The 27,826-nt window shown below is 40.5% G+C and overlaps 1 protein-coding gene across 3 annotated transcripts in view; it reads right to left on the bottom strand.

Annotated features, from left to right (window-relative positions):
* CGNL1 (cingulin like 1) overlaps nucleotides 1-27,826 on the bottom strand; it is a 155,648-nt gene that overhangs the window by 56,250 nt on the left and 71,572 nt on the right. For all 3 annotated transcript variants that reach the window (XM_073618802.1, XM_073618800.1, XM_073618801.1), the window contains exon 9: nucleotides 3,485-3,691. In XM_073618802.1, the coding sequence (XP_073474903.1) occupies nucleotides 3,485-3,691 (207 nt within the window). The remainder of the gene's footprint in view (nucleotides 1-3,484; nucleotides 3,692-27,826) is intronic.

Here is a 27,826-nt window from a genome sequence, read left to right as displayed (position 1 = left end):
CAACCAACACATTACATATTTCTGAAAAAAATAAAACCTTCGAGGATCAGAAAACAAAGGGCCCACAAGCACATTGTATGCAGCTCCCTCTCTTTTCCAAACATCGCCCTTCCATAGCAAAGTCTATTCAGTTATAAATTACTGTGCTCTACTGCCTGCCACATAGCCATACCTGGGAACTTTTGGAAATCCTAATTCCTGAGAATGTAGGAGAAGAGGGGGATGCGGGCAAAGCTAATTGCAGCTCCAGTAGCAAGCCACACCCAACAGTGGGTGGGGCCAAATTATGTTAGGAGTGGGAGGCGCTTAAAGGCTAGGTCCGGTGTCTACAGTAAAATACACAAGACCTTATAACCTCTTCCTGGCTCTGTGCCTGACTTACAAATGGTGCAATTCCTAGCACACCACCCCCCATTCACATGACATCACAACATTATGAAGTCACGATGTATGCATGGTGCTGATTGGCAGAAGCAGACATTGCCAGCCACTGCTTGGCATGCACAGCCCATAGAACACAGAGACAAAAAGCACTGTAGTGTACTGCTCCACAATAAACTGAGTATACACCTGTAGAACACCCCATAAATAGCCTAAAAAGCCTGAGAGAACTTGTGTAGTGGGTAGAGTCAGTACAGACTGTTTAAGAAAGTGGTGTCTATTCAACTAAACCTCACAGACACTGTAAAATCCTGGGACAGACTTTCCCCCAAGTTTTACTTACAAATGCCACCACGTTGTACTGTCATATTGGAGTAGCTGCCATCACTGGACATGTATTGCAATATGTGTGAACTAAATATCCCTATTTTTATTGCAAAATTTGCTTGAATGGGTATAGCAGTGTGCAGAGGGTTCATCCAGTATTTATAATGGAGTAGCTATCACCACTGGACCTGAACGGATACATAGTTATGTACTATGTGGACTTAACAACTGGTATCCAGCTCTGTTGCGCATCTCTAAGGGGGCAATTCACTAAGAGCTAAATAAAAGAAAGAAAATTTGACTATAAATTTTTTATAATTTTTTAAACATTTTTATCTATTGTTCCTATCAAAGTGTAACTTGTTGAAATGGTGTATATAAAAAGTATTATTCTTTTAGTTATATAATAGTGGCAACTTCAAGGAGGTCCCTTCTAGCATAATTGTCATTGTTGACATACTCAATTGTTGCACTTTTGTAAATAACCTTTATTTAAAAAAAAAAAAAAAAAAAATTATATTATATATATAATTTTTTTTTTTTTTTTTTTTTTTTTAATCTCTTGATGTTAAATTTTATTCAATGTTTGCATTTAATTTGCACTGCACGTCATGCCTTTTTGATTTAATGAAAAAAATAAATAAATACTTGTGTACTCAGGATGTATAATGCCACATTTGTGTGTCCACTGCTGGTGGAACAGTGTCAACTTTCTGTGGGTCCTCTGTGGGATAAATTAGGCTCTCGGTGGGTGGAATGCCCCTTTCTGAGGGTTTGAATAGGCACCTCTTCTTGGTACCACACTTGTTACTGCCACCAAAAGGGTGATGTTAAATATCACACCTTTTTTTAGTTCCGGTTTTGTTTGTGAGTTGGATTCAACAGATTAACATATGAATTTTTGCACAATTCACCAACAATTTTTTTTTTATTTATTTATTTTTTTTTACTGCAAAATCATTATTTTTCTAAATGAATTGGACTTTATTTTTTACGATAATTTATGCAAATGAGTAACATGATACCCTTACAAAGCTTAGTGAATTGCCTGGAGGGGGTGATGTACTTCTGCACATGTGCCCTAAAGCCTGGATTGCATATTTTTTCATTGAAACACTTTTGGAACTTAAAAGTGAACTGTTTACATTACATAAGTCTGCCATTGTACTTTGACATAGGTATTGCTGCTGATATTATATTGAGAAAGCTCTCTACCTTTGGAGGACTTTAGAGATCACAAATCACCAAGCCACGTTTTTGGCTAATGCTGGCACCATCATAACCTTGCACAATTCCAAGTATTCCCATAGTGCTATTGAGCGTGGTAATTTTGGGTCTCAATTTGTAGATCAAGGCAGAACAGCCATATGCTCATAGTCAATCTGTTCTTTAAAGTCACAATAGACCCTCAGTTTTTTAAGCACTTTCGGCAGCTGATTTAATCACTTACTGAGTATGCCGCTTATTTAGCCATAAAGCCTTTCCTATAGTCCAGTTTAGGCAGGTGCCACAGATTTCATGGTGCCACAGGTTTCATGGCTCCTTTCTCTTGCAGCATCCCATAGAGCCACCCTTGTTTGCAGGGACTAGTTATGTCTCCCTACTCTGTGCACATCAATAGAAACACACAGCCTCATAGCCTAGAATGGACAAGGCACTCCCCTGCTCCTCCTGCCTTCTCCCTTCTCCAAACTAATAGACTGGCCCCCACACTGCACTGTTCACTGTTAACTCTTTCCTGTGAAGACCAGAAGTTCAGGAAAGCAGCAATGAGAGAGCAGGAGCTAGCAGCATTAACATTTGTAAACTGCAAGCACTGGAGTAGGAACCCTAACAAAAAGTTTACCAGGGAATGTTTATTTTATAGCGATGTTCTAAAAGGGCGTATTACTACTTTAAAACTTCTGGTACTACAGCCCTCAGTGCTCCTGGAGCCAGGCAGTGATAGGCAGGTTGCGCACTGACAGCATAACTCATGGGACCGACGCACTGACGTCACTTTTTTTACAACAATTTTCTGACAGGCTGAACTCTGAGACTAACCCGGCAACCAAAACAAAACTCCGGCATTGCTGGATCAATTCCAGTAAGTTCTCAAATATGCACTTACTGTATCTAACCACATAGTCTTGTCACTGGTATGCTTCAGTTTCCCAAAATGATTAAACAATCACAAACTTTGACCCCGCATATTACTTCCCTGTAACCTTTATGTTGCTTAATGACTGCCTGTCCTAATTCACACATACTGTATTAACAATAACACAAGAAATGGTCCAGTCTGACAGCCAAGCTTAATGCTTGGGTAGGCATAAGGCCATTAGGGCAATCCTAGGGCTGATCATGAGCTCTCATTATTGCTCATATAAACGTTCATTGTTCCCAGAGAGATATCTGGCTTTTTATAGCCAGGCAAACTTTGGCTGCAGTAGATTTGTGAACTTGCTTTGTAAATATATGCAATGGAAGGAAATACAAAAAGGGTACCATTTTCTACACCAGGCGTATCCAATTCTAGTCTCTATTGCTGTATTCCGGCTAAGGTTCTGTAGCACATTCAATTTGGTTTGCTTTCTTACTGTCTGTTAATTATGGAAATCTGGAAACTCTGGGGAGGATCATGGCTTGATTTGGACAGCACTGCTCCATACAATAACATGTGAAAGATTCATTTACACTGATACTGTTCAGAGTAAATGCAGCCCAGTTCATTATCATATCTAACCCTCTAAGTCTGGGTAAAACATATCTGCTTTTAGATGTTTATTTTCCTAACCTCGGTTCTCCGCAGTCTCTCTTTTGTTCTATCGTTATCTTCGTTCAGCTCATTGATTTTCTGATGAAGCTCAGTTATTTTGGCCTCCAGCTGCTGTATCCTTTGTCTCAGTTCTTCATTTTCTCGCAATAAACTTTTTACTCTACTTTCACATGCATTCTTTATCTCACTTGCTTCATTCTTCTGAGCAGTGATGTCATTTACATTCTGTAATGGGAAAAACAACCACAAGCATTTCTTACTTTGATAACAAGATTGGTTGTGCGAGATTGTCCTTCATGTCTACAAAACATCTTTCAAAATGGCACATACTAGAGAAGCTTTGTAGGTGGCATGTAGTACACATAATATATACAGGTTTATTTTAAAACCCAACAATAAGAAACTTAACCATGTTAAACGTGAAGTACTAATGCGCCGCTAATCGTGTAAACGATATATATGGTAAAGTGCTACAGTGCAAAAAGATAAATATAAAGCAGCTGGCTTCTGAAGTGTTGCCAGCACCAAAAAAAATGAGTGATATGTAATGAAGCAGCACTAAATATCTCTTCAGAAATACTAAATAAGGAGAGCTGATAATAAAGTGCTAATAACGTTTCCAGGTAACTCTGAATATTAAGGTATAAAGTGCTAATAATAAAGTGCTTATAACAATACAAATTCTCAATGTGCAAAATGATGCAAAAATAATGACATCAAAAGAAAAATTCCCAGTGATGACTGATGTAACTTCGCATGCTAGGAAAATAGTCTCTATAAGGGTAAATGCATCAAAGAAAGGAAAAAGTTCTAATGCAGATGATATAATGACTAGTAGGATTCCTTCTCCAATCCATACCCTGTGTGTGCTAGCCTCTCACCTCAAGGGAAGACCCCAAATGGGTCTAGTCTTGCATCAACAGATCAACAGATGTCCTTTTCCTCTTCCTTGGGTGTATCTCAAATGAATGGTCACTGCAGTCTCCAGGCTATTTCTCCACAAACACCAAGTTCCAGGACCAGCTCCTTTTAAAAAATTTTTTAAAAAGGAGCTGGTTGTGGAACTCTGTGGAGAAATAGCCTGGAGACAAACAAAGAGAAGATGGCCATTGTAAGAACCCCTGTCAATATGAAATGGCTTGTCTCAACGCTTTGACACTTTCGCTGGACAGCTTGGTCTCTTAAAGGAAGAAAAAAAAAAAAAACACAACTTACTGGCCAGATCACCAGGTGAAAATGAATGAACAAAGCCTAAAAAAAAAAAAAAAAAAAACGAATGCAGCCACCACATTCAAGAATTGGTAAGCTGTAATATATAAAATGTTTGTTTCTCGGTTTAACCTCCCTGGCGGTATGATTATTTCAGATTTTAGGTGCTGAAAGCGGTACCATTATTTTGCACAGAAATTTGGCGTTTTATATTGTAGGCCTGTAATTCTTAGGAATAACTCACTTAAATCTGTCCAAACAAGAGTCTAGTAGACATCCCGGGTATGATAAAGTTTGAAAAACGAAATAAAAAATTATAATATAATAAATAACTATAAATAATTATAACAAATAATAATATAATAATAATAAAAATTATATAATAATGTAATCAAATCAAAAACACTGAAATTTGCTCAGTTGCAGAATTGTAGCTTTTGTTACTTTTAGTGTTTGATGACAGATCTCCTCACAAATCACTATCGCTCAATTCTGCAAGTGATTATAATTTATTATCGCTTTTTTCTAGCTGGTCTAAAGCCACTTTTGATGTAAAGGGACAGTTTTGGTTGCTATGGACAATCTCCAGTTTTCTGGCAGAAAGAACAGTTTTATATATATAAAACTGCATTCAGGACACTGGGCAGACCACTAGGGACAAAGGGGATGTGTAGTTATTTGATACAGTACTGTAATCTGTAAGATTACAGTATGCTGTATCTGTACTGTGTGTTTCACTTTTGAATTTACCGCCGAACTCCGTCCCCGTGCGTCGCAACGCTCGCAGGGAACTGAGCTCGGCACTGTGAATCGAGCGAGACACAGCAGCTCGCCAATGACAGCGGAGAGACATCGCAGGATCCAGGGGACAAGGTAAGTAAACTCTTCCTGGATCCTGCGATGCAAGCCCGAGTCTGGCTCGGGGATACCGCTTTTGGTATGAAAAATCCACCCCGAGCCAGACTCGGGAATACCGCCAGGGAGGTTAATAGCACTTTGCTTATTTGCACTGGAATTTTACCTTGCTGTAACCATCAGACTTTTTTTATGTGGGCCTTATCCTGCTATAAATATTCATTCATAAATATTCATGGTCAATATTTGTGCCAAACATTGTGGTCAATGTTTCATATACGCCATCTAATTTTTATTATGTACTCCACAGAAATTTGAAATGATATTTTTATATATATATATATATATATATATATATATATATAATCACACATACACACTCTCAGCCCTGTGACTGTGATAATTACTGTGATTCTTCTTTCCCTAAGCTGGCCATCCACTGGTAGATTTTCTAACAGACATTTATATATAAATTCCCTTTAGTACATTTGATGACTTGTTGAATGTTGTTCCAAAGTAGTTCCAAAGTTTGTCTTTAACATTCAATTTTGGCGTGAATGCACTTTCCCGAATGAAAGCCACAATCACTGTCAGAAATTTTTTTGTTTCTTGCTCCTCTGCATTTTCTCTCTACTGTGGTTGAAAATGAACATTAATTTGACATTCCATAAACATTAGAAAATTAAACAATTGTCCCTATAATGAAAATTTGCAAACAACATTTCTTCTAGTGTATAGCTAGCTTTATTAGTAAATTTACACAATGTATTATTGACACACATGCACAGAATTCTTCAAGTTCAAGCACACACATTAGTCGGAGAATACCAACTCTGCTACCCTCGCTCTACCCGAGACAACAAAGGAAAATTGATGCTTGCTGGGCCTTCCTTATAGCAGACATGTCAGCAGAAAAGTAAAACAGACTAAGCAAATCAAGGAACAATGAAAGTGCTGCCTTTAATGCTTGACCTGCTTCAGATCTATGCAGGACAGGCATTAGATAAAGAAAAGGAAGAAGGCCAATTCAAGGCTATTAGGAGACAGGAGAGTGCTTATTTTGAGTTCTTGTTAGTCAGCATTGCTTACTGGGATGGGATTCTCCAGACTGCACTGAAACAAAGGTATATAGGCCTCAAATGGCCCTTTAGGGTAAGAAGCCAACATAAGCTTTTTGCAAAGCCAGCATGTAAATAACATACAAAAGACCCTCCAGTCACAATACATCAAGAAGAAAAAGAGAAAAGTTAAATTAAGACGACAACAATTAGCAATAATTTTGGAGCTATCACACTCTATTTAGCACTATCCATGTGTAATGTTACCTAAAAAAAAATATATTGAGATGCCAGTACTGCTACAAGTTGCACATTATAGGAACTACATGCACAGCAATGTATTTGTTGAACTAACTTCAAATAACACTGTATGTAAAGCTTTCTATTAAATCATGAAATGTATTCAACAATAAGGCCCCTTTCACACTGGGGCGGGAGGTGCGTTTTAGCGGTGGTATTCGGCCGCTAGCGGCCGAGAAAGGGTTAAAAGCCACTGCAAAGCAGCGGTATAGCCGCGGTGCCCCATTGATTTCAATGGGCAGGAGTGGTGAAGGAGCGGTGTATACACCCTTCCTTCACCGCTCCAAAGATGCTGCTAGCAGGACTTTTTTCAGCGTCCTGCTAGCGCACCACTCCAGTGTGCAATCCCCGAGGCTTTCACACTGGAGACACAGCAGCAGCTGTTTCAGGTCGGTTTGCAGGCGCTATTTTAATAGCACCTGCAAAACGACCCAGTGTGAAAGGCGTCTAAAAGAAACATTCTTTGTTGGAATGACTGGCTGCCTCACTCAACTGAACCAGATAATCCTAACAGCTGCACTGAGGATGTGATGGTCAAGAAATGACATATACCCTTCTTCATTGGAGACTAGGCATGAGCAGGGCAATTTTGGTGAAAATTTCTCCAAAGCGGAAACTCCCAATTTTGCTGAGCTGCTTAGGTGAAAAAAAAATCTCCTCTGTGGTTGTTGGGAAGGGGGTGTATTCAGAATACTTTTACTTATTTCATTTAGTGATGGATTTATAAAAAAAACAATTAATAGCTGTCTGTCCATCAAAATTGCATGTAAGTTTGTTGTGTACAAATGGGGAAAACATTGAATGTTCTCTGACTATATTATCTGCAGTTGGAATATGTGAATGCAGAAAATATCCATTATAATCATTAGATGGAGCTGAGGAGCATACATATTTTCTATCAACACCTTGTCCAAAATGCCATATGCATTCACACATTTGAATTGCAGAGAAGGATCTATTGAGAAATCCATGGATAATGCAACAAGAGTTGTCAAACATACATCACTGATAGTACAAGAAAAGACAGATTTCAAACACAATTTTTGGAAGAAATAGTCACAGACTAGGTGGTCAGCTCTGTAATTTGTATGTGTAATATTTTATTAGGTATAACCAGCTTGTAGGGTTTTTCCCAAATGACAGGTGCCGCCAGCTAAAGCCGGCAACACTGATCAATGTATTCTGCTGGTAGGAAAGGCTCCCTGCTGGCAGAATACAATAGCTGAGTAGAAGGATTGGAGCATTGGATGTGGATGGGGGAATTGGTTCATTTTTTTTTTTTTTCATTCAACCTGCTGATTGAACAAAATAAATTTATCACACGTGGCCAACCTTGTTTGAAAAGATTGTTATTGCACACTCAATCTGTCGACCTAAAATCTAAGTAAAATTTTAATTCAAAGGCCAACTCTAGCTAACTTTTCCCATTTTTGCTAGAGTTTGAAAGGGATAGAGCATCTATTTTTTTTCTGCTGTCTGTATCTCCATCGGGAAGATTGTCATTATTGTCTTGGTCATATAACACAAGATTTAACAGTTTTAGGTGAAGGGAAATCTCCCTAGATATGCAGCCATGCCATCCATTGGTCCAGGTTCTTTCCTGCATCTAGCTACTACAAGATAAGAGGAATATCAGTGTGGACCAATGATGTACATACCCAGCAGAGGCTTTCCTGGCAACCAATCCATCTTACCAAATAATCATTAACAAGACTTTCCAAGCTTGCTGCAAAACTAAGGATTATAGATTGTAAGCTCTAAGGAGCAGGGCCCTCTGATTTCTACTGTATTAAAGTGCATTGTATTTGTACTGTCTACCTTCAAGTTGTAAAGCACTGCGTAAACTGTTGGCGCTGTATAAATCCTGTATATTAATAATAATATTTATTATAGCTGCCATTTCAGTTTGATTGGATAATTATGACAAACCTATTTCAACAACCCTACCATTTAAGGCATATGTGTGAGTACATAGACAGACAGACACACACACACACACACACAGATACAGACAGTTTTAACTCAACAAATGTAGTGTCCAAAGTCACTTTTCAATAAATTACATTTAAATAATAATAAAAATAAATTTAAAATTTATGTTTAATCTGAATTGGTCAGTTTTCACAAACCAGCATTATGGACTTTTTCTTTCTAAAATTCTGACAGACCTAGAAATAGAACATGTTTCAAATCTTTCCGACTGAATCAGCTCCTATCGGGAAAACCGCTCGTCTGTGTGCTATTCCGACGGACCAAAAACGGCGCAAGGGCAGCTATTGGCTACTGGCTATTGAACTTCCTTTTTCTAGTCCCGTCGTACGTCATCGCGTTCTAAACGATCGGACTTTGGTGTGATCGTGTGTAGGCAAGTCCGTTTCAGCGGAACTCCGTCGGAACTCCGTCGGAAAGACCGTCGGACTCTATTCTGACGGAAAGTCTGGTCATGTGTACGTGGCATTAGCATTTAGAAAGTAACAATTTTTTTTTTTTTTTTAATTGTGAGGAGCTAATTTCAGCATATTGGGTCTGTCAGTCCCTGAGGTCAGTAGGAGCAGACAGATCAATGCCATTGCTGAACAGAGGAAGTTTTGCACCCTGAGAAGAGGAGATGTGTCATTTATAATTCGGCTGCTATGGTGGAAACAATGTTTTCTAATTACTGACAGTAATACAAGTACATGTGTTTAATGGGCTGATTCTGTTTTGGCAGTACGCAGAGATCTTCCAGCATAACAAAGCATTTCATTCACCTGTGTGTGGTTCAGTTCATTATGATAATCATTCAGAGCCACAAGCACACTGATCACTTAGTACTAGACAAAGACACACACCAAGACTTTTATTACCTAATGCTATAAACAAACATGTGTGGTCAAACATGTCAAGCATACCCAGAGCCTGAAAACTATGCCAGCAATGTAAACCAGTCAGTGCACTAATCCGTAAAACAGGATTGCTTGGGGGGGGCGCGGTGGACACAGTCACTGGAATGAAGACAGTGCAGACATTGGTGCAGGGGACATTCACATCACATGCAGTATAATACAAACATTCTAACTGTATGGTACATTTAGACGGTAATGATAAAAAAAAGAATTATAATAGTACCTCATCCCCTAGGTATTCGAATAATACAAAAAATGCAAGAAATTAAAAAAAAAAATCGGGACTTTTCAGATGCTTGTATGGTACATTTGTGTAATAATCACAGACTGAGAAAAACAGCCATGTCTATTCTATTACATAGTTGAACCAGAGAGGAAATGGGGACATTGCTCATGTTAAAATGTAAGCCTAACAACAAATTTGCATTTATTTATTACAGGTATTTATATAGTGCCGACAATTTACGCAATGCTTTACATCCGTCCATCTCCCCAAGGAGCTTACAACCTAAAGTCCCTATCTCACATGCAAACATACATATTTTGGCCAATTTAGTCTGCTTTCACCCTGCTCCGTTGTAAGAACGCGGTAAAAATACATGTTTTTGTTGCAATTTCAGTGCGAATGATCGTCCGTTTTTTTTTTTTTTGGTTTTTTTTGGCATGCTAGTCTCATATTGAAAACCAATAGGTTAATAAAGTTTCGTAAATACTAGTAGGACAGAAGACAACTTCGGAAGTGATGTAATGTGTTGTATTGTATTATAATGTATTCTTTCGTTTGGTCACACGATTATTTTCGTAAATATACATAGTTACATAGTCTAGTTGAAAAGAAAGACACAAGTCCATCTACAAGTCATCAACCAATAAATACTATAACAATACTATACTAATTACACGAAAATCATTAGCTCCATTATCATATGAGAACATTTTTTGTGCTCGTCACTTCAGGTATTTTTGCATGAACTGTCATGATCGGCTCTCGAAAGCTGTATACTAATGATCAGATTATCGGATGATCGATCCGAAAGCAGTCTTTTTCGTCCGATTTTCTCTAGCTATTACATAGGAGCCAATTAACCCTTCAACATGCCTTGGGTGTGTAAGGTGTAACCAGAGTATCCAGAAGAAATGAATACAAGCACAGGGAGAACATGCAAACTTCATGCAGGAAGTGTCCTGGTTGGGATCCAAACCGAGGACCCCAACCCCAGAGTTGCAAGACAGGAATGCTAACCACCAAACCACTGTTTCAATATAGACATGAGTCCATATATTGGTGACCAACGTCCCGACCCTTTATTTTACATGTAATGTGAGACAATTAATAACGCTACCTGCAGCTGATTGGACTACAAAAGAGCGCAATGTTCAAGTTTGGATAGAATTGAGTTCAGTGGATGCCCAAGCTCATCTGTAATTGGAGATATGCTTTCTTAAGATTTACATACCCTTGAAGTGAACACATAGCAAAAGAAATGCAAATTGCCACCAAGTGATTACAAAAGGCATCCACAGGTGTCTTTATTATTCCAATAATGGCCAGAGCTCAGCCTGCCCCTTCCCACACCTCAAGGCTAATAAATAAGACCCCTTTCACACGGAGGTGCCTTTCAGGCACTTTCTTGCAAAAAAAAAGTGCCTGAAAAGCTCACAAAAACCTATTTCCATTAAAATCAATGAATGCTTTCACACTGGCGCATTGCGCTGGAACGGCAGTGAAAAAAACACCCCTCTCCATTGAAATGAATGGAAAGCTCTCCAAAGTGCCTGAAAAGCTCTTCAAAAGCACTAAAAGTGTTTTACTGGCAGTTTAGAAGCGCCTCAGTGTGAAAGGGGCCTAAGACGACCAACAGGAAGCACATATAAAGCCCAGGGTGCAAGTCACTAGGCATGAAGTCAGTGGACATTTGCGTTTATTTATTTTATATAGCGCCGTCAATTTATGTAGCGCTTTACATACTGTATGTTCACATTGGCCCCTGTACTAAAGGAACTTATCTAAAGCCCCTACATACATGCACATACTAGAGACAATTTAGACAGAAGCCACTTAACCTATCAGCAGGTCTTTGGAGTGTGGGAGGAAACTAGAGTACCCGGTGGAAACCCACACAAGTACAGGGAGAACATGCAAATTCCATTTATTCATCATAGTATGGTTAAAGTATAACTAAAAGCAAAACTATTTCTTCAGTTTTTAATAAAGTGGAGATGGTTTAGAACACCCGTCAGTTTTTATTGTTGTTTGTGCCCCAGTTAAGGAGATTCATCCCCTCTATTCGTCCTGTTTACCATTATCATTGAAAGTGAAAGTAAAAGAAAATCCCAAATTTTGGGTTTTCCCCAGAAAAGTAATAGAGGGGAAATTTTCCAATGGGGAAACTAGTTCTGATGGTATGGGGGTCCCCAAGGGATTCCTTGAATTTGCAGGGATTTCCTTTTACTTCCTGTTTTTGGCTATGGGGTTATATTCCTCCCTCCATCCAAAATAAAAAGTCTTGCCTATAGCTCTACCTTTATTCTGGATTGAAGGGAATATATTAAATGCTATAATCAAGACTTATTTTCAGGCAAGTAAGTTAGAACGAGTTTAAACAAAGTTCCCACACATCACTTCTATATGCATGTATATGACCATTCTCTGCTGTGCACTATAAACCCACCCCTACATATTGTTATCATTGTTTTCTTTACTTATACTATAGTTCTACTTCTCAAACATAAATGCATATTTGTGCTGTGAGAACGGTCTCTGAAAAATTGTGCTTTTATGAATCGTTAACTCGGCATGACAACCATATTGACAGGACCCCATTTTTTTTTCAAAAGCTTGTCTACTGTGAAGAAACTCCATTGTGGATGTATAGTATATCAGAGGCCAGTACACTCCTATGGGGAGTCAATAAATCATTGTTCATCTTCACTGAGCAGAAAAGATAAAATAACTTGTGTAAAATATGCTAATGAATAGGTCAAAGAAGTTATTCACCAATTTCGACACCGACACAGAATTGGTGCTATTTTAATCCCCACCCCCTGCAATTTCAAGACTAGCTGGAGATGATTGTTACTTCAAACTTCTTCTATTCTTTATAAATGATGAGAGTGATGATTCTGCTGCCAGATGACTGTCTGTTGTTTCAGAGGCATGACACAAAGGATATTTAATCAGCCAATTCATCTTTACTGAAATTACACTGAACATTACTAATTAGTAAACACTCTGGTGGTGACTACTCTTTGTTGGCAAAGGACAAGCCTCTATAGGGAGAGTGGGGCTGGATGATCTCTCAAAAAAAGAGTTTCTGTTCTCAACTGTGTCCAAGCCGTTTTCAACTAGACTCGAAGGTGCTGCTATGGGTGGTGTGAAATTCCTATAATTTATGACCATAATCTGTGGCAAAAAAAAAACAAAGAAATTTTACCAAGCACTAAATGTCACCAGTTAAGAAGTGTGTACTTTTAAACATATTAAGATAACAGCAACATATTTTCCCTAACTTGTCATGATCGTAAAAAGCCACCATTCGTTGACAGATATGGTCACTGCTCAAAGCCTCCTGCCAGAGGCGTAACTAGAACCTTCAGGGCCCCAATGCAAGAAATCATAAAGGGCACCCTGACTCCTAGCCAGGGCCCCCCCACAGTGGTGTACACCAGGGCCCGGTCGCAAATGTGACCTTTACGACCCTGGTAGTTTTGCCACTGGTGTAAGTATTATTTTAATTTATATTATTTTTTACCATTTTGTTTTATTTTTTTACAATTTTATTTTTTTTATTTATTTTTCACAATTTTTTAGAAGCCTTTGGCCAAATATCAGGGGTCTAAACAGACCTCTAATGTTTCACCTTTTAAACAGAGAAAGGAGATTAAAGACACAGCCCTCAATCTCCTTGTCTGCAGCCTCAGCTGTATAGAATAAATTGACAGGAATAGCTCTGTACAGAGCTTATCATTCATTCAGTTTACTATGTCTCAGTTATGAATGAACAGAGTCAGTGATCGGTATGGATCACTGACTCTATTCATTAAGACAAAGAAAAGGGCTGGTAAATGACACATTTATTGCCCCTTCCCCACTCTCAATCCTGTCAGATCCCCTGCAGCAGCCAGCGGGAGAGGGGAGGAGGAACTCAGCAGTGCTGTGGGAGATGAGGGGGGGGGGGAGTACACAGGAGCTCGGGGCAGTAGGAGGTCGATAGGAGGGGCGGCGGGGCAGCATGTAGATGAACCAAGCCCCTTCATTTTCCCCCTGCAGCCACTGAAAGGCTGCAGGAGAAAAATGGAGGGGGATCGGCTCCTCTATATACGGTCCCTGCCGCCTCTCCTGTCCAGGTGTGCATGGGGCTGGGTCCCAATTGTGACCCCTGTACATATGCTCCTGCCTCCTGCATACCATCCCACCGGCTCGCTCTGTGATCCAGGTGCTGGTCCCCCAAGGGGCATGTCCTGCTCTGTCTATCCACAGTGATACATAGTCCTGGGACACACACTATTAGGTTGATTTACTAAAAGTACAGTTGCTCAAAAGCTTAGTAAATTAGAAAATGCTGCCGACTTCTATCATCTAATCATGTGCAAGCAAAAATGCAATTTTTTTTATTTTCCTTGCATGTGATTAGGTATGCTTTACAAAGTGAACCTTTACCTCATTTACTAAGCCCTGCAGCAACTGCACTTGCAAACTGCACAGCCCATTTGCCTTTAGAAAGTCAACTCCTATATGTATTAACCAAGTCTCAAAATGAAAGTAAAAGTTTCAGCTACAGTCCTTTCCCCTATGACATGTTTTACCCTGATGAGGTGTAATCGTATAGGTCCCTATGATTACGTTTAGTCAGGGTGAAATGCGTTAGTCGGTCGTGGCCAACGGGTGGGGACTGTAGCTTAGCTTTTAGGCTAAATTTACACTTGAAAAAAAATTCAAAACGCTAATAGGAAAGGCAACCAACGCATCTTATTTACGGGGGAAGTGTTTTTTTTTTTTTTGCACCTCACTGATATTTTATAAATAGTTGTAAACGTGATTTTACAGCCCATTTCCACTTCCAGCGTTGTTTTTGCTGCACAACAATGCAAATCTTACAAGTGTGAACAGCTCTGTCTACTGTCCACATAATACATTGTATGCCGCTTTGCTAGGTTTTCAAGGAACGGCAAAAACACACCTTAAACACCTATTCCTAATGCCAGTGTGAACAAAGCCTTACTTTCACTTTGAGACTTGATTGAAACAGTGAGGACCAGGGCTTTGTATCACTCTGGGCTTTCATTGTCATCCTTTCTTTACTACTTCTAGCGGAACTATACTTACCTACTCCCCCCAGGGATGACAGATCAAACCTGTCCCTTGATGCTTCGTCTGCTGACACAGCCATCTTCTCCAAGAGTCATGTTGGTCAAACATCATTCATCTCCACCATTTGGGTGGTGGCTTCTGATGTAACCCCTGCTCATGCTTAGGAATTGCATCGTCCCCATTACCTGGCTGCATTTCTGACATCTTATAGATTCCAGGGATGAGCTGGCGTACACCGTACTATGCATGGGCCCCAGGCAGTGTAAACTTTTTTTTTTTTTTATAATTACTAAGAGAGGGGAAAGGGTTTTTTTTTAGTAGAAGAGACATACAAAGTCGCTTCTGCTCAAAATCTCTCCTAGCAATTTCTAAAAAAATTATCTAAAGTTTTAACTTTAATGAGTCACTGATCTAAACCAACTATCCAGAGGATAGGACCTCTGACTTTATCAGCTTTATACTTGTTGCTGATCTTCTTCCATCAATGCATATTGAGGCATTTAAGAATAACAGCATTGAAGAATTTACTTTCCAAAACAGGTCAGCAGTGGCAGAACCTATATTTCTACATAAACTTGTTGCTTACACAGAGGAACCAGCAGCAGTGCAAGATCATTTTTATTAAGTGCATGTATTAGGTTTCTGAAGTAGCCGCTTTGCCTCTGCATCCCCTGACTACTAAAGGGTGAATAATATAAAAGTTGCTTTTGCCTTGGCAAACTTCCTCATCACTGACCTCTATACAAAAAGTGTGTTGCAGGGTTTAGCTAGGATGTGTATTAACTGTGGTAAATGGGTCTTGCCATGGTTAGTAGTAGTTGGACACATTCTCCTGTAATTCCTTAATGTTGAAGGATGTTTTGCAATAGCAAGATTTGCAAACCACTATGATACATTTAAAGTGGGATTTAACTGTATCCGAGTACCACAAACTAAAAACGCTATTTCATTAATTTCTAATATTCAGAGAACTCTCCCATCCATCCATTTCTCCATTCTTTATTTTGCTGAGAAATCACTTAAAAAAAACACTCCCCTAGCATTTCTAGTGACGGCCATCTTGAGTAAGGGCAGATGATTCATTTAGCATTTACTCCTGCAATCTATCTGCCCTTTGCTCAATCATGCAGGTAGGAGGGTGTGCGTAGCTGAGAAAGTCTCTCATTCCTTCCTTCATAAGAAAAGAAAATGACCATGAATGCTTCTGGGATGTCTTACATCACTTGGCCTAGGCCAGAACCAGAAAGTAACTGAAGAAATGTAAAAAAAGAAAAGAGAAAAAAGAAAAAAAGAAGAAAATATTAAAAACAAGAAAAACCTTCCTATCTATTTACTAATGCTTGCAGCATAAAAATTACAAAATACTTAATCTTGATTGAAAAAGTTTAGTTCTGCTTTAGAGAAATTTTAGGTGAGCCATGTTACATAGTTAGTCAGGTTGAAAAAAGACCATCTAGTTCAACTAAAAAAAATACAATCCCATACCTACAGTTGATCCAGGGGAAAGCAAAAAACCCCAGCAAAGCATGATCCATTTTTATATAGCAGTGAAAAAAATTCCTTCCCTATCCCCCAAGAGGCAATCGGATTTTCCTTGGCTCAACTTTACCGATAAATGTTAGTACCCAGTTATATTCTGTACATTTATGTTCATCTTTGTAAGTCAATACTGAATCCCAGCACTCTGCAGTCTGAGTCCTTGTGTGGCAAGAGGTTTGATTTACTACAATGTAACACATTCATAATGTAGAAAAACAGGTTTGCATAGTAGAAAGCCTACTTTAAAAGCTATCATAGCATTTAGAAAAATGGCTCATGTTCATCCAATTATTCAACAATGCAGAGCAGTAAAGGTATACAAAGTCAGGTACAGTAACGACTTCTCACACTCAAACACCTATGAGTTGTTTCGGATAAAAAGGACTTTCATTGAACTTATGGCTTCAAGATGAACTTGGCACAAGGCAAGTATGTACCTGGTCAGGGCTTTTTTCTGTGGGGCCGCATATTTGCGTACCTCCCTTTGTGCCGGGAGCGAGCCACATGACGTGCTCCCAGAACAGAGACTGGGTCTCACCAAGAGCCCCAAGCCTCGTGCCGATGATTGGGACCCGAAACACGATTCCGGGTCACCGGATCACTGTGATAGCCTCTGATTGGCTATCATAGTGATTAGTCACTATGAAGCCCTCCCCTGCTTTCTCTTACTGTGAATGGAGGAGAGAGATACATCATATCTCTCGCCTTGCAGAGAGAGAAAAAAAGTGTGTAAAAAATAATAAAAAAATAAAATAAAAACATAAAAATAGATACCTAGATCAAGGCTTTATCTAGGACAGTGCCAGGGTTAGTGTTTGGGTCAAGGCCAGGGTCAAAGGTCAAGGTAAGGGTCAAGGGTCAGGGTCAGTATTTTTTATTTTTTTTTAAATCAGTGGCAGTGTGTTTTAGGTAGGATAAAAAAAGCAAATGCACACTATTGTTTCTGGGCTGTACTACAGGTACAAACAACAAATAACATACACATATGTGGTATGGCTGCGATCGTTATGAGCAGTAGAATTTATTTTGGGTTGTTCTTTGGTGGAAGGTTATGGAAGTAGTAAGAAATATAGCTAAATTAAAAAAAAAAAATACTATTTTGGGCCAGTTTTCCTATGATAATAAAAAACAAATCAGGAGATATCCATTACCATTTACCACCAAATGAAAGCCCAAAATTTGTCCTGAAAAAACAAGGTATAATCCACCTGGATGCACAAAGTAGTTGTGGTGATATGTACAGTATTAATAACACATGTCAAAGTTTCAAAATTGTGCTCAGGCATTAAGATTTGTTTTACCCCTAGGAGCGAAAGGGTTAAGCAAAACCACTGTGTAGTACTGCTAAGCAAAGATCAGTGCCTTCAAAAAGGATGAAATAATATGGCTGTCCCCCATGCACACATATATTTAGAAGTTTCACAAAAATATATGGTTTACACACAAACACTTATCAATTACATTATTTGTATTAAGTGGATATAAACATTTACATACATCTTTATAGGTTTATAGTTTCCCTTTAAAACGTACCCCACATAATTGGAAGTTTTCAATTTTAATTAATGTCCAATAGAGTCACCAGTAATTCCTTAGTTAGCACAATGAGCCCACAGAGAAGGTCAGATTGCCCGACAAAATACAATCAAAGTCCCCTTTTCTCAGGCAGATAATCAGCAACGAGTTGCTGACATGGTCCATTTCTCAGAAAGTCTACAAAGCATCCTAATTCCTGGGAATTATTAGGTCAAAATAAGAAACCTTGAGAGGGTAGCTGAAAAGATTAGCTCATTACATGTTGTTGTAGTAACACAGCGTTCTTTAGAAAATGTAAATCCAACATTTAGATTAAAGTCACAACATTCAAAAGAGAAACTAACAAAACCAACTTGGAAATGGAAAAGTCTTCAACATCAACAAAACAGCTATTCTTTAACAGATATACACGTGCAAACAAATATGAATGGGCTATTGTGTTTTTGGATGAGCAGAATTCTTAACATGGCTTACAACCTAGCAGTCAGTGTTACAACCAATAACAATGCAGCGGATCTGTGTCCTTTGTTCATAATTAGAGTATTACAGAAGAAAAATCATATGTACTTATGATTTATACAAAAAGGGCAAAGGGCAAAAACAGTAGACCCTTTTTTTTTTTTTTTGCAATTTTTTTTAAGTAACAAAAATACAAACAATAAAACAAAGCACATTCTCTACTACAACAAAGCTCTCCATAGCTAAATTCGGTCAAGGAACTAATTCTTCCTCATAGAGGAAACCAATGCATTATTAATCTGATAAGAGAAGAACGCGACCAGTTAGGAACAGTCCCCACCACTAGCTGTCCACAACGGTGGGTGAAAGAGGCACAGGTTAAAGTAACAGATTAGCAGACAACCCGGTATTATAGGGAATCCGCTTGCTGAGGATCCCTCCAATTGTTCATTAACAACTGAAAAATATTATACAATTTTGGGACGTGCTCTGCTATGATAAATTGAATATCTTCAATAATTTTAAACGTGGGTGAATAAGCATTATTAAATAAAATAAAAAAACAGGATGGGGTAATATAAAGCTCATGGAGATGTTTCACTGTGCTGACGATTTCCTTGAACCAAACCAGTTCCTGAGAGTAGAACCATTAATATACAGTAGGACAGATGACCTTGCTGGGAAAGGACTATTATTAGATTACTTCAACAAAGTGGATATGTGGTGGGTAGAAGGACAAAAAGAATCTGTTCACTTTGCATGGAGGTGACTGAATTTCTCCATGCCAAAGCCCCCATCAAGTCAGAAATCTCTAGGATAAACAGCAAACTCTGAGGGGTCGATTTATCAATGTTTTCACACAAGATTCACACATTATTTCCAATTGAATTTAATTAAAAATTTCTGAATTTTGGATGCAAACATTAATGAATCAAACTCGAATGAATGCCCAATGCTCAGCCATTTGAGTTTATCTTTTATAAAAATCATTATTATTTTATAATAATCATTATTTTGAAATTTGAAACTCTGTGGCCATAGAAATATTCAAACATTCAAATGTAAATTGTTCAGACCAAGTCACTAAAATTGTCTTCCCTGACATTTAAACTAGCAAGTGTAAAAAAAAAAAAAAAAAATAAAGGTATTCCTTTAGTGGACCATGTCTCTAGCCACTTCAACTTCTTGCCAATTCTAACACTCCTCACATATATGTAAAAATCTAATTTTTTTTGCTAGAAAATGATTTGGTACCCCCAAACATTATAATATATATATATATAGATAGATAGATAGATAGATAGATAGATAGATAGATAGATAGATAGATAGATAGATAGATAGATAGATAGATAGATAGATAGATAGATATACATAGGTTGAAGTGTAGAGGAGAACCGCACACAGCTTTCAATCTAGTACCTGCAAACAGGTCCTCCCACCGACCTTGTATATATAAGAATAAAGTTCGAGAGGTTGCTGCACTTAAAAATTGTTGCTTTATTCCATCAAATCTTTGGAAAAAGATTACAAAGTATGTAGAATCATTTCAGACAAAGATTACGTTTCGGGCTGATTTGTTTGCGCCTTTCCTTAGATCAGTCAGAACACATCTGTGTGTTCTGACTGATCTAAGGAAGGGCGCAAACAAATCAGCCCGAAATGTAATCTTTGTCTGAACAGATGAATGTAACGATTTTCTCTGGAATGATTCTACTTACTTTGCAATCTTTTTCCAAAGATTTGATGGAATAAAGCAACCATTTTTAAGTGCAGCAACCTCTGGAACTTTATTCTTATATATATATATATATATATATATATAGCAGCAGAGGCCCTAGAAAATAAAAAGTTTGCAAACTTTTATGTCACGCGGTATTTGTGCTTTTTTTTTAGTGCACACAAATAAAATGCCCAATTTTTTGATAAAATATAAAAAGATGAGGACATGCCGTAATAAATAGATACCAAACATATCACACTTTAAAAGTGCGAACACCTGTGGAAGGTGGTGGTGGGGGGGAACCCTCCTTCTGCCCCCTGTAAAAGCGACTCAGTGGCTAGTTAGTCGCTACGATTGCTTTTACATGAAAGAGCATTGCTAGCTGAAAAAAGTAACCGGGATGTTTACTGTAGCTGCAGCCATCACGATGGTATAACCCCTTCAATGTACGGGTACATCGATGAGGCTGAAGTTGCTAGGTTGGGCTCTACAGGCAAATATCAAATGTTCTACTATACTGGATGGCATTCTGCCAATGCCTTCCCTTCACATCACATGATGTTTGATCAGGCCAAATAGGTCACCCTATAAATGTGTTTGCACGTCAAAAAACTAAAACAATTATTGGTCACTCTACCCACCGAGTTGGTTAATGGAATAGCTCTGAAACCTGATGCTTTACTTATATAAGCATCAGGCTTGTATTCAACAAGCTTCCAACAGTAAGGTCTGCTGTGACTGAGCACAATAAAGAGCAGTGCAATTTGTTGGAATTGTCATGAACAGAAATGCTAGGTATTTATTTAAAACATAGTATTTGTGGAATGTGGCTTTGATGGCTTTATTGGACTTCCTGATGGTTTAAAACTTGAGACTTTCCAGATGACAATTTCCTGATCTTATCTAAGCGGTGGTTTACTATGTTATATTTTTTAATAAAAACGACAATCCTTCTCAACAAACCTCATCCAAAAAACAAGATTTAATAGGAATAAATGATAATTTCAAGTACTTGCATGCTGAGAATTAATTTTCCACAAAAATGTAGGCCTCATAAGAACAGCATACAGGTGTATGCAAAAAATGTTAAATTAAATATTTTTTGCATATGCTATACTCCTGTTTATATGAACACCAGCATATAACGGTGTACAGCCACGCACAGCCATTCATGTCCATATGTGGTTGTTTGGGCTTTCTGTCCAGGAGAAATATGCCAGAAATGTTGTTGCAGGGACTTGGGTGCTTTTGTGCAAGAGACCTGATTTACAGAATACTTATGTATTCTTAATGTGTTAGTAAGAAAAACTGCAGAACAAAATTATAGTTTATATTTCAAAAATGTAATGGTTGACAAAATGTTGTACAGCCAGTCTAACATTAAGCATATATTTAAAGACTGGATATAGGCACACATCCAGCACCTATATTTAAAAAAAAAAATTGCATTTCCCAAAATTAAAATGATTATTTTATGTCAGGACATGGCAGTGTGCAAAAAACAAACAGCAAAGTGTACAAAAGAATGCATGTGAACACACACATAAAAAAAGTGCACAAGGGTGCCCCTTCTCTAAGAGGAAGGCCCCACCCTGACCCCCCCCCAGGGAGCAAGACTTCTGACAGGGGAAAGGCATGCTAAGGTCCACCTACCCAAAAGTCAGGGGAAGAAAAAACCTGATTGCCATAAATGGCTAGACATTGCTGCCTGCTAACAAAAATTGCCCCGTCTCGGCCAAAAGGCCTAGCTCATGAGACATTGTGCAAAAAGCTTTAGCGTTGCGGCTGAGTGCCATTTCACGCAGTGGGGTCCCAAAACCATAGTGATGCTCAGAGTACCTACAGGACACCACCCCCAGGGGAGGCTTAACACCATGGGCTCTGTACCTTCCCAGCCCCTGGCACTGCCCAAATTTTGAGGCACTAGGCCCCTCGGAATCCTTCATCAGGCCATTACTCCAAGCCTCCACTGCCCAGGAACCCTCTGGTGTCTATTCCCAAGGGAAAATCCCTCAGGACCCCCATCATACCGGCATGCATGCGATACAGCCAGCCATCCCAGCCACAAGGCAACATATTGTGAAGTACTTTACAGAGAACACAGATCCATTTACATCAGTTATTTTTATATTATTAGAGAGTTCAACAGTCCCTGAACAAGGAAAACAGAACAGGGCTTTTTTATTATAGTATACAGGATTTATATAGCGCCAACAGTTTGTACAGCGCTTGCACCTGTAAAATCTTATTTACACATCAAACCCTTATTGTCTTGTTTATTTAAAAGCAGATTTGTTAAAATATATTTTATACATCAAGAATTTGTAAATATGCTATGATTAAATAATCAAGTCACTGGGGCGTGGTCTGGACGGGCATGTGAGCGGACGCTTTACACGGAGCTCCCGCTACTGATCCTTCATACATCCTGATCCCGCCGCCGATCCGCATCCAGAACCGACCCACCAGCACACCACAACCCTGCAGGACGCCCCATACCACCGGCGAACGGTTCCGGAGGTCCAGAATGACCAGAAAGGGGGAGAAAGAAGCTGCAGCAGCGGCGGCCATGGATGGCCAAAATGGCGCCGGCCCTCCTCTACCCCAGCGTGCGGCTCGCAGTACAGACAAGACACAGGAACCGAGTGGTAAGGCAGCAAAGTCTGGCAAACAGTGGGTGAAAGAGCAGCCCAGGGACATGGTATACTATGCCCAAAAGATGCAGGGACAGAGCGGTACTCCCCCCCTGAATCAGCAGTTACTGGCAATGGAGACTGAGGGGCAAGAAGGCGCCATGGCACTAGATGACACGCTGCCATTAGAGGGCTCCCTGATCCTTAATGCAGATGGATCTGAATCCATGCAGGAAGAGGTGCAGCAGCCTACACTAAGTGATATTCTACGGGCGGTGCAGAGCTGCACAGCGTCTGTAAATGGACTGAAAGTGCAATTTGGGAGCCTCACTGAGACTGTCTCACTCCTGCGCCATGACATTCAAAAGATCAGGGAGAGAACCACAGTGGTGGAGGGCAGGATCAGTGAGGTGGAGGATATACTACCCCCCCTTACTAGGGATACTAGGAGTGCATTACAGCAAGCAGCACAGGCCAACGCCAAAAATGACGACATCGAGAACCGTCTCAGGAGGAAAAATGTACGCATACTGGGGCTCCCGGAGAAGGTGGAGGGTAGGGACCCCACAGCATTTACAGAAATGTGGCTACAGGACATATTCGGCAAAGATGCTTTTACCGCGCTCTTTGCAGTAGAGCGAGCACACCGTACACCACTGAGACCCCTCCCTCCAGGCAATCCACCTAGATCCATGCTAGCCAGACTCCTGAACTACAAGGACAGAGAAATAATACTTCGATTGGCCAGGGAAAAGGGTGCAGTGCACTATGATGGAACGAAAATTTCCTTCTATCCTGACTTCTCGGCAGAGGTACAGCGCAAAAGAGCCAAGTTTGCAGAGGTGAAGAAACGATTGCAGAAGATTCAAGTCACTTATGCTATGTTATACCCGGCTAAACTACGCATTACGGCAAGAGGTCAGTCAACATTTTTTGAATCTGCAGTTGAAGCATCCGCCTGGTTGGATCGCAATGAGCAGGATCTCAGGAGGAGGAGAGAGGCTGATATGGGAGAGTGAACGACACTACACGGAGCTGGGAAGTCGGTTTACCATTACTGGATGTTTTACAGTCTGTATAACATTTTGCGGGACAATGTTACTATTTTACAAAGTTAGCGCGTGACAAGAGCTTTGTTCACAAGAAATATACCAAGAAACGTCAAAAGCCAAGGTGGGTTAGTTGTACCCATGGGCACTGTTTTGAACACTCAAGTTTTGGCCCAGTTGAAGGGGCTGGTTAAGAGGTGCCCGGTTGGCACAAGTTTATGGCTCACCGTAAGATGCACAGACGAAAAGGGGGAATTCCCCTCTGACCGTTGCGGGACAGTTGCTTACATCCAAAAAACAGGTTCTAAATTACGGACCACACTGTTTCAGTTAGGAAGGACACTTTTGAATATGGAGATACCACGCACATCCTTCCACGGACGCCTCGGGTCGTCACTGCAAAACATTGCTGAATGCTACACCGGGAAAGTCTGGGTCATCGGGACATGCCCTGATCCTTTACTGCCAGAGGAAAGGCGAAGAAACAGGTTCACCCAGGACATGTCACCTTACAATACCAGTCATGGCGAACACTCCAGTTGTGACATGGAACGTCCGAGGTGTCCATGATCCCTTGAAACGTACCATGATAAGCACATGTCTGAGAAAATTTCACCCAGCAATAGTGAGCCTCCAGGAGACTCATCTAACAAAGGATACAGTCAGTTTTCTGCGGTATTCCTTGGTGGGCAGGGCCTACCATTCCACACACACTGCATATTCTCGTGGTGTGAGTGTCCTGGTACACAAATCCTTGGCCTACCAGGAATTAGATGCGGTTATTGATTCCATGGGTAGATTTGTGTTTTTACATTGCAGGTTATATACATTGACGTTGATTTTGGTGTTTGTGTACATACCTCCTCCATTCTCTAGGGAAATCCTGCAGCTCCTCTTGACTTACCTGGTCGACAAACATGATGTCCCTATAATGATCATGGGTGACTTTAATGGTTACTTAGATCCCAGACTTGACAAACATCCCCCGGCACAGCCACCCTCGGGAAACAGGGGCACTATTTTGAGCAGACTACTGATAGAGGTGGGTTGGATAGACTTGTGGAGAGCTAAATACCCTACAACCAAACAGTTTTCCTGCTTCTCCAAAACCTATGGGTCACTTTCCCGTATTGACCTGTGTGTGGGGTCCCCGCAGCTCTTAAGTGTTTTGCACAAGGTAGATTATTTACCCCGGGGGGTCTCTGATCACTCCCCTCTGGTCGCTTACCTTGTCACCAGACCGGCGACCACATTGCCGAGAGCACCGTGGAAACTGAATGCTTTCTGGCTAAAACTTTTCACATCTCACGATAGAGTAACGAAACAGATAGAACAATACTTTTTTGACAACTGAAGACAAACTGACTTGTTACTGAGATGGGATGCCTTTAAGGCATGCCTAAGAGGTACATTTATAGCTGAAATTGCTGACGTAAAACATAATTCCGCAGCCGTACTGGTACAGGTGGAAGACCGGGTGAAGCAATTGGAGCTTGCTTTTATTTTAGACTCATCAGAGTCCGCGAGGGAGGCATGGATATCGGCTCAGGACTCCCTGGACCGGTTGAGGGCTTCCGCCGCGGAACGAAAACGGTTCTTTACTAAACAAGCATTTTACGAAGAGGGTGAAAAAACTGGTAGATTGTTGGCCAGAATAGCCAGATCTCAACAGTCGTCCCCTGCTATAGGAGCGATACGTAGCTCCTCGGGACGCCTGGTGAATGATCCAGAGAAAATTATAGAGGAGCTGGCTTCTTTCTATGCTGAGGTATATAAGCCGTGTGACAGTTATACAGACGAGGAGCTACAGACATACATGGGTACTATAACGCTTCCAACCCTGACCCACCAGGCAAGGGGGGAGTTGGAGGCACCAATTTCGCTAGACGAACTGAGGGAGGCAGCTGCCTCTTTTCCTACATGCAAGGCCCCCGGGGACGACGGGCTTCCCATGGAGGTTTACACCCAATACAGCGAAATAATCTTACCTAAACTGCTTGAGGTATTAAATGCATCCTTTACATTGGGAAGGCTACCAACCACCATGACTAAAGCTAACATTATATTACTGTTGAAAATGGGTAAGGACCCCTTAGACCCGGGCTCCTATAGGCCTATATCGCTCTTACAGAGTGACATTAAATTACTAGCTAAAGTACTGGCCATGCGGGTTAATAGGATTGTTAGATTAATAGTTCACTCAGATCAAGCAGGATTTATGCCTCGAACATCTACGGCTACCAATCTTAGACGTCTATACCTAAACATGCAGACTCCCTCGGAATCCATGGGTCGTAGGGCCTTGCTGTCTCTCGATGCCAATAAGGCATTTGACAGCGTGTGCTGGAGGTATCTGTGGGCGGTTCTGGCCAAGTTTGGGTTTGGGCCCAGGTTCATTAGGTGGGTGAGGCTGTTGTATGATACACCACGGGCAGCTATATGTATGGCGGATCGAATGTCCCATGCCTTTGGGTTGAGCAGGGGGACCAGACAGGGGTGCCCTCTGTCCCCCCTGCTCTTTGCACTGGCTATAGAGCCCCTGGCAGCACAGGTGAGGGATTGCCCACAGATTAGGGGTTTTCGGTATGGCGAATTGCATGAAAAAATCATGCTCTACGCCGACGACATGCTTCTGTTTTTGGAAGACGCAGAGGGATCCCTGGACCAGGCAATGTCACTTATAACTGAATTTGGCCACTTTTCAGGCCTTACTATTAACTGGACTAAATCTGCCCTAATGTTTATAGACGGTTCCCCGATGACTAATGTGAGACCCCCGACTCAGATACCTGTAGTGTCTACCTTTAAATATTTGGGTATAAATGTCTCGCCTAAACTCACAGACTTTTGTAGCCTAAATGTCTACCCTCTGATGTCGCGGTTTAGAGATAAAATAAATGTTTGGAATAAACTTAAGATGTCCCTGGCAGGAAAAGTGAATCTCATAAAAATGATTCTGATGCCACAATTTCTATACATGCTACATAACACTCCGGTAGTTATTATGCTGAAGATATTCAGAGTGGTTAACTCCTTATTTCGGCTGTTGTTGTGGCATACCAAACCTCCCAGAATTAAGTTGGAACAGCTGCAGCGCTCAAAGGAGGGGGGGGGCCTTGCTCTACCCAACCCTTGGATATACTACCTGGCGGCGCAACTGCAGGACCTGATAGGTGCCATGGCCCCTCTACCGCTGGGCTCATCTGCTAAGCTTATGCTGGTGGGCACAGGGGCGGAGTCAATACCCGAGGGATTGGAGGCTCACCTTTTCCAAAGGCCCAATAAGCAAATGCCCACATACACACTTTTGCAGAAGGTATGGAACAAAGCTAAACAATTACAAAATGTTTCGGGCTTTACTAAGTATAGCCCGATATGGGAAAATAAAACATACGTTGAACTTGCCAAGCTCCAACAGGGGCACAGATGGCGCTGCAGGGGTATCACCCATATGTACCAGATTTTCAGTAATGGAACATTGTTGTCGTTCAGAGATTTACAAGATAAATATTCTCTGCCTACCAGTATGTTATTTTACTATCTACAATTACAGCATGCAATTAGAGCACAAGGGGTTGCGACAGATTGGTCCCAGTCCCCCACGCCTGTTTTTCATATAATGCAGGAGGCGTCAGAGACTAAAGGTATAATTTCACAGTGCTATAACATGTTATTAGCGTCACTGTTAGAGGGGTACCCCACAAAGGCGGCTGCTCAATGGGAGGCGGATGTGGGCCCCCTTGTCGGGGGAGATGTGGGAAGAAGCTCTGCAGGCGGTTAACACCTGCTCACTAAACGTGGCA

The sequence above is a fragment of the Aquarana catesbeiana genome, linkage group LG03 (assembly GCF_042186555.1).
Source record: "Aquarana catesbeiana isolate 2022-GZ linkage group LG03, ASM4218655v1, whole genome shotgun sequence".
Classification (NCBI taxonomy): Eukaryota; Metazoa; Chordata; class Amphibia; order Anura; family Ranidae; genus Aquarana; species Aquarana catesbeiana.
The sequence above is the reverse complement of the archived record's forward strand: the minus strand, read 5'-3'. Positions and strand labels throughout refer to the sequence as shown.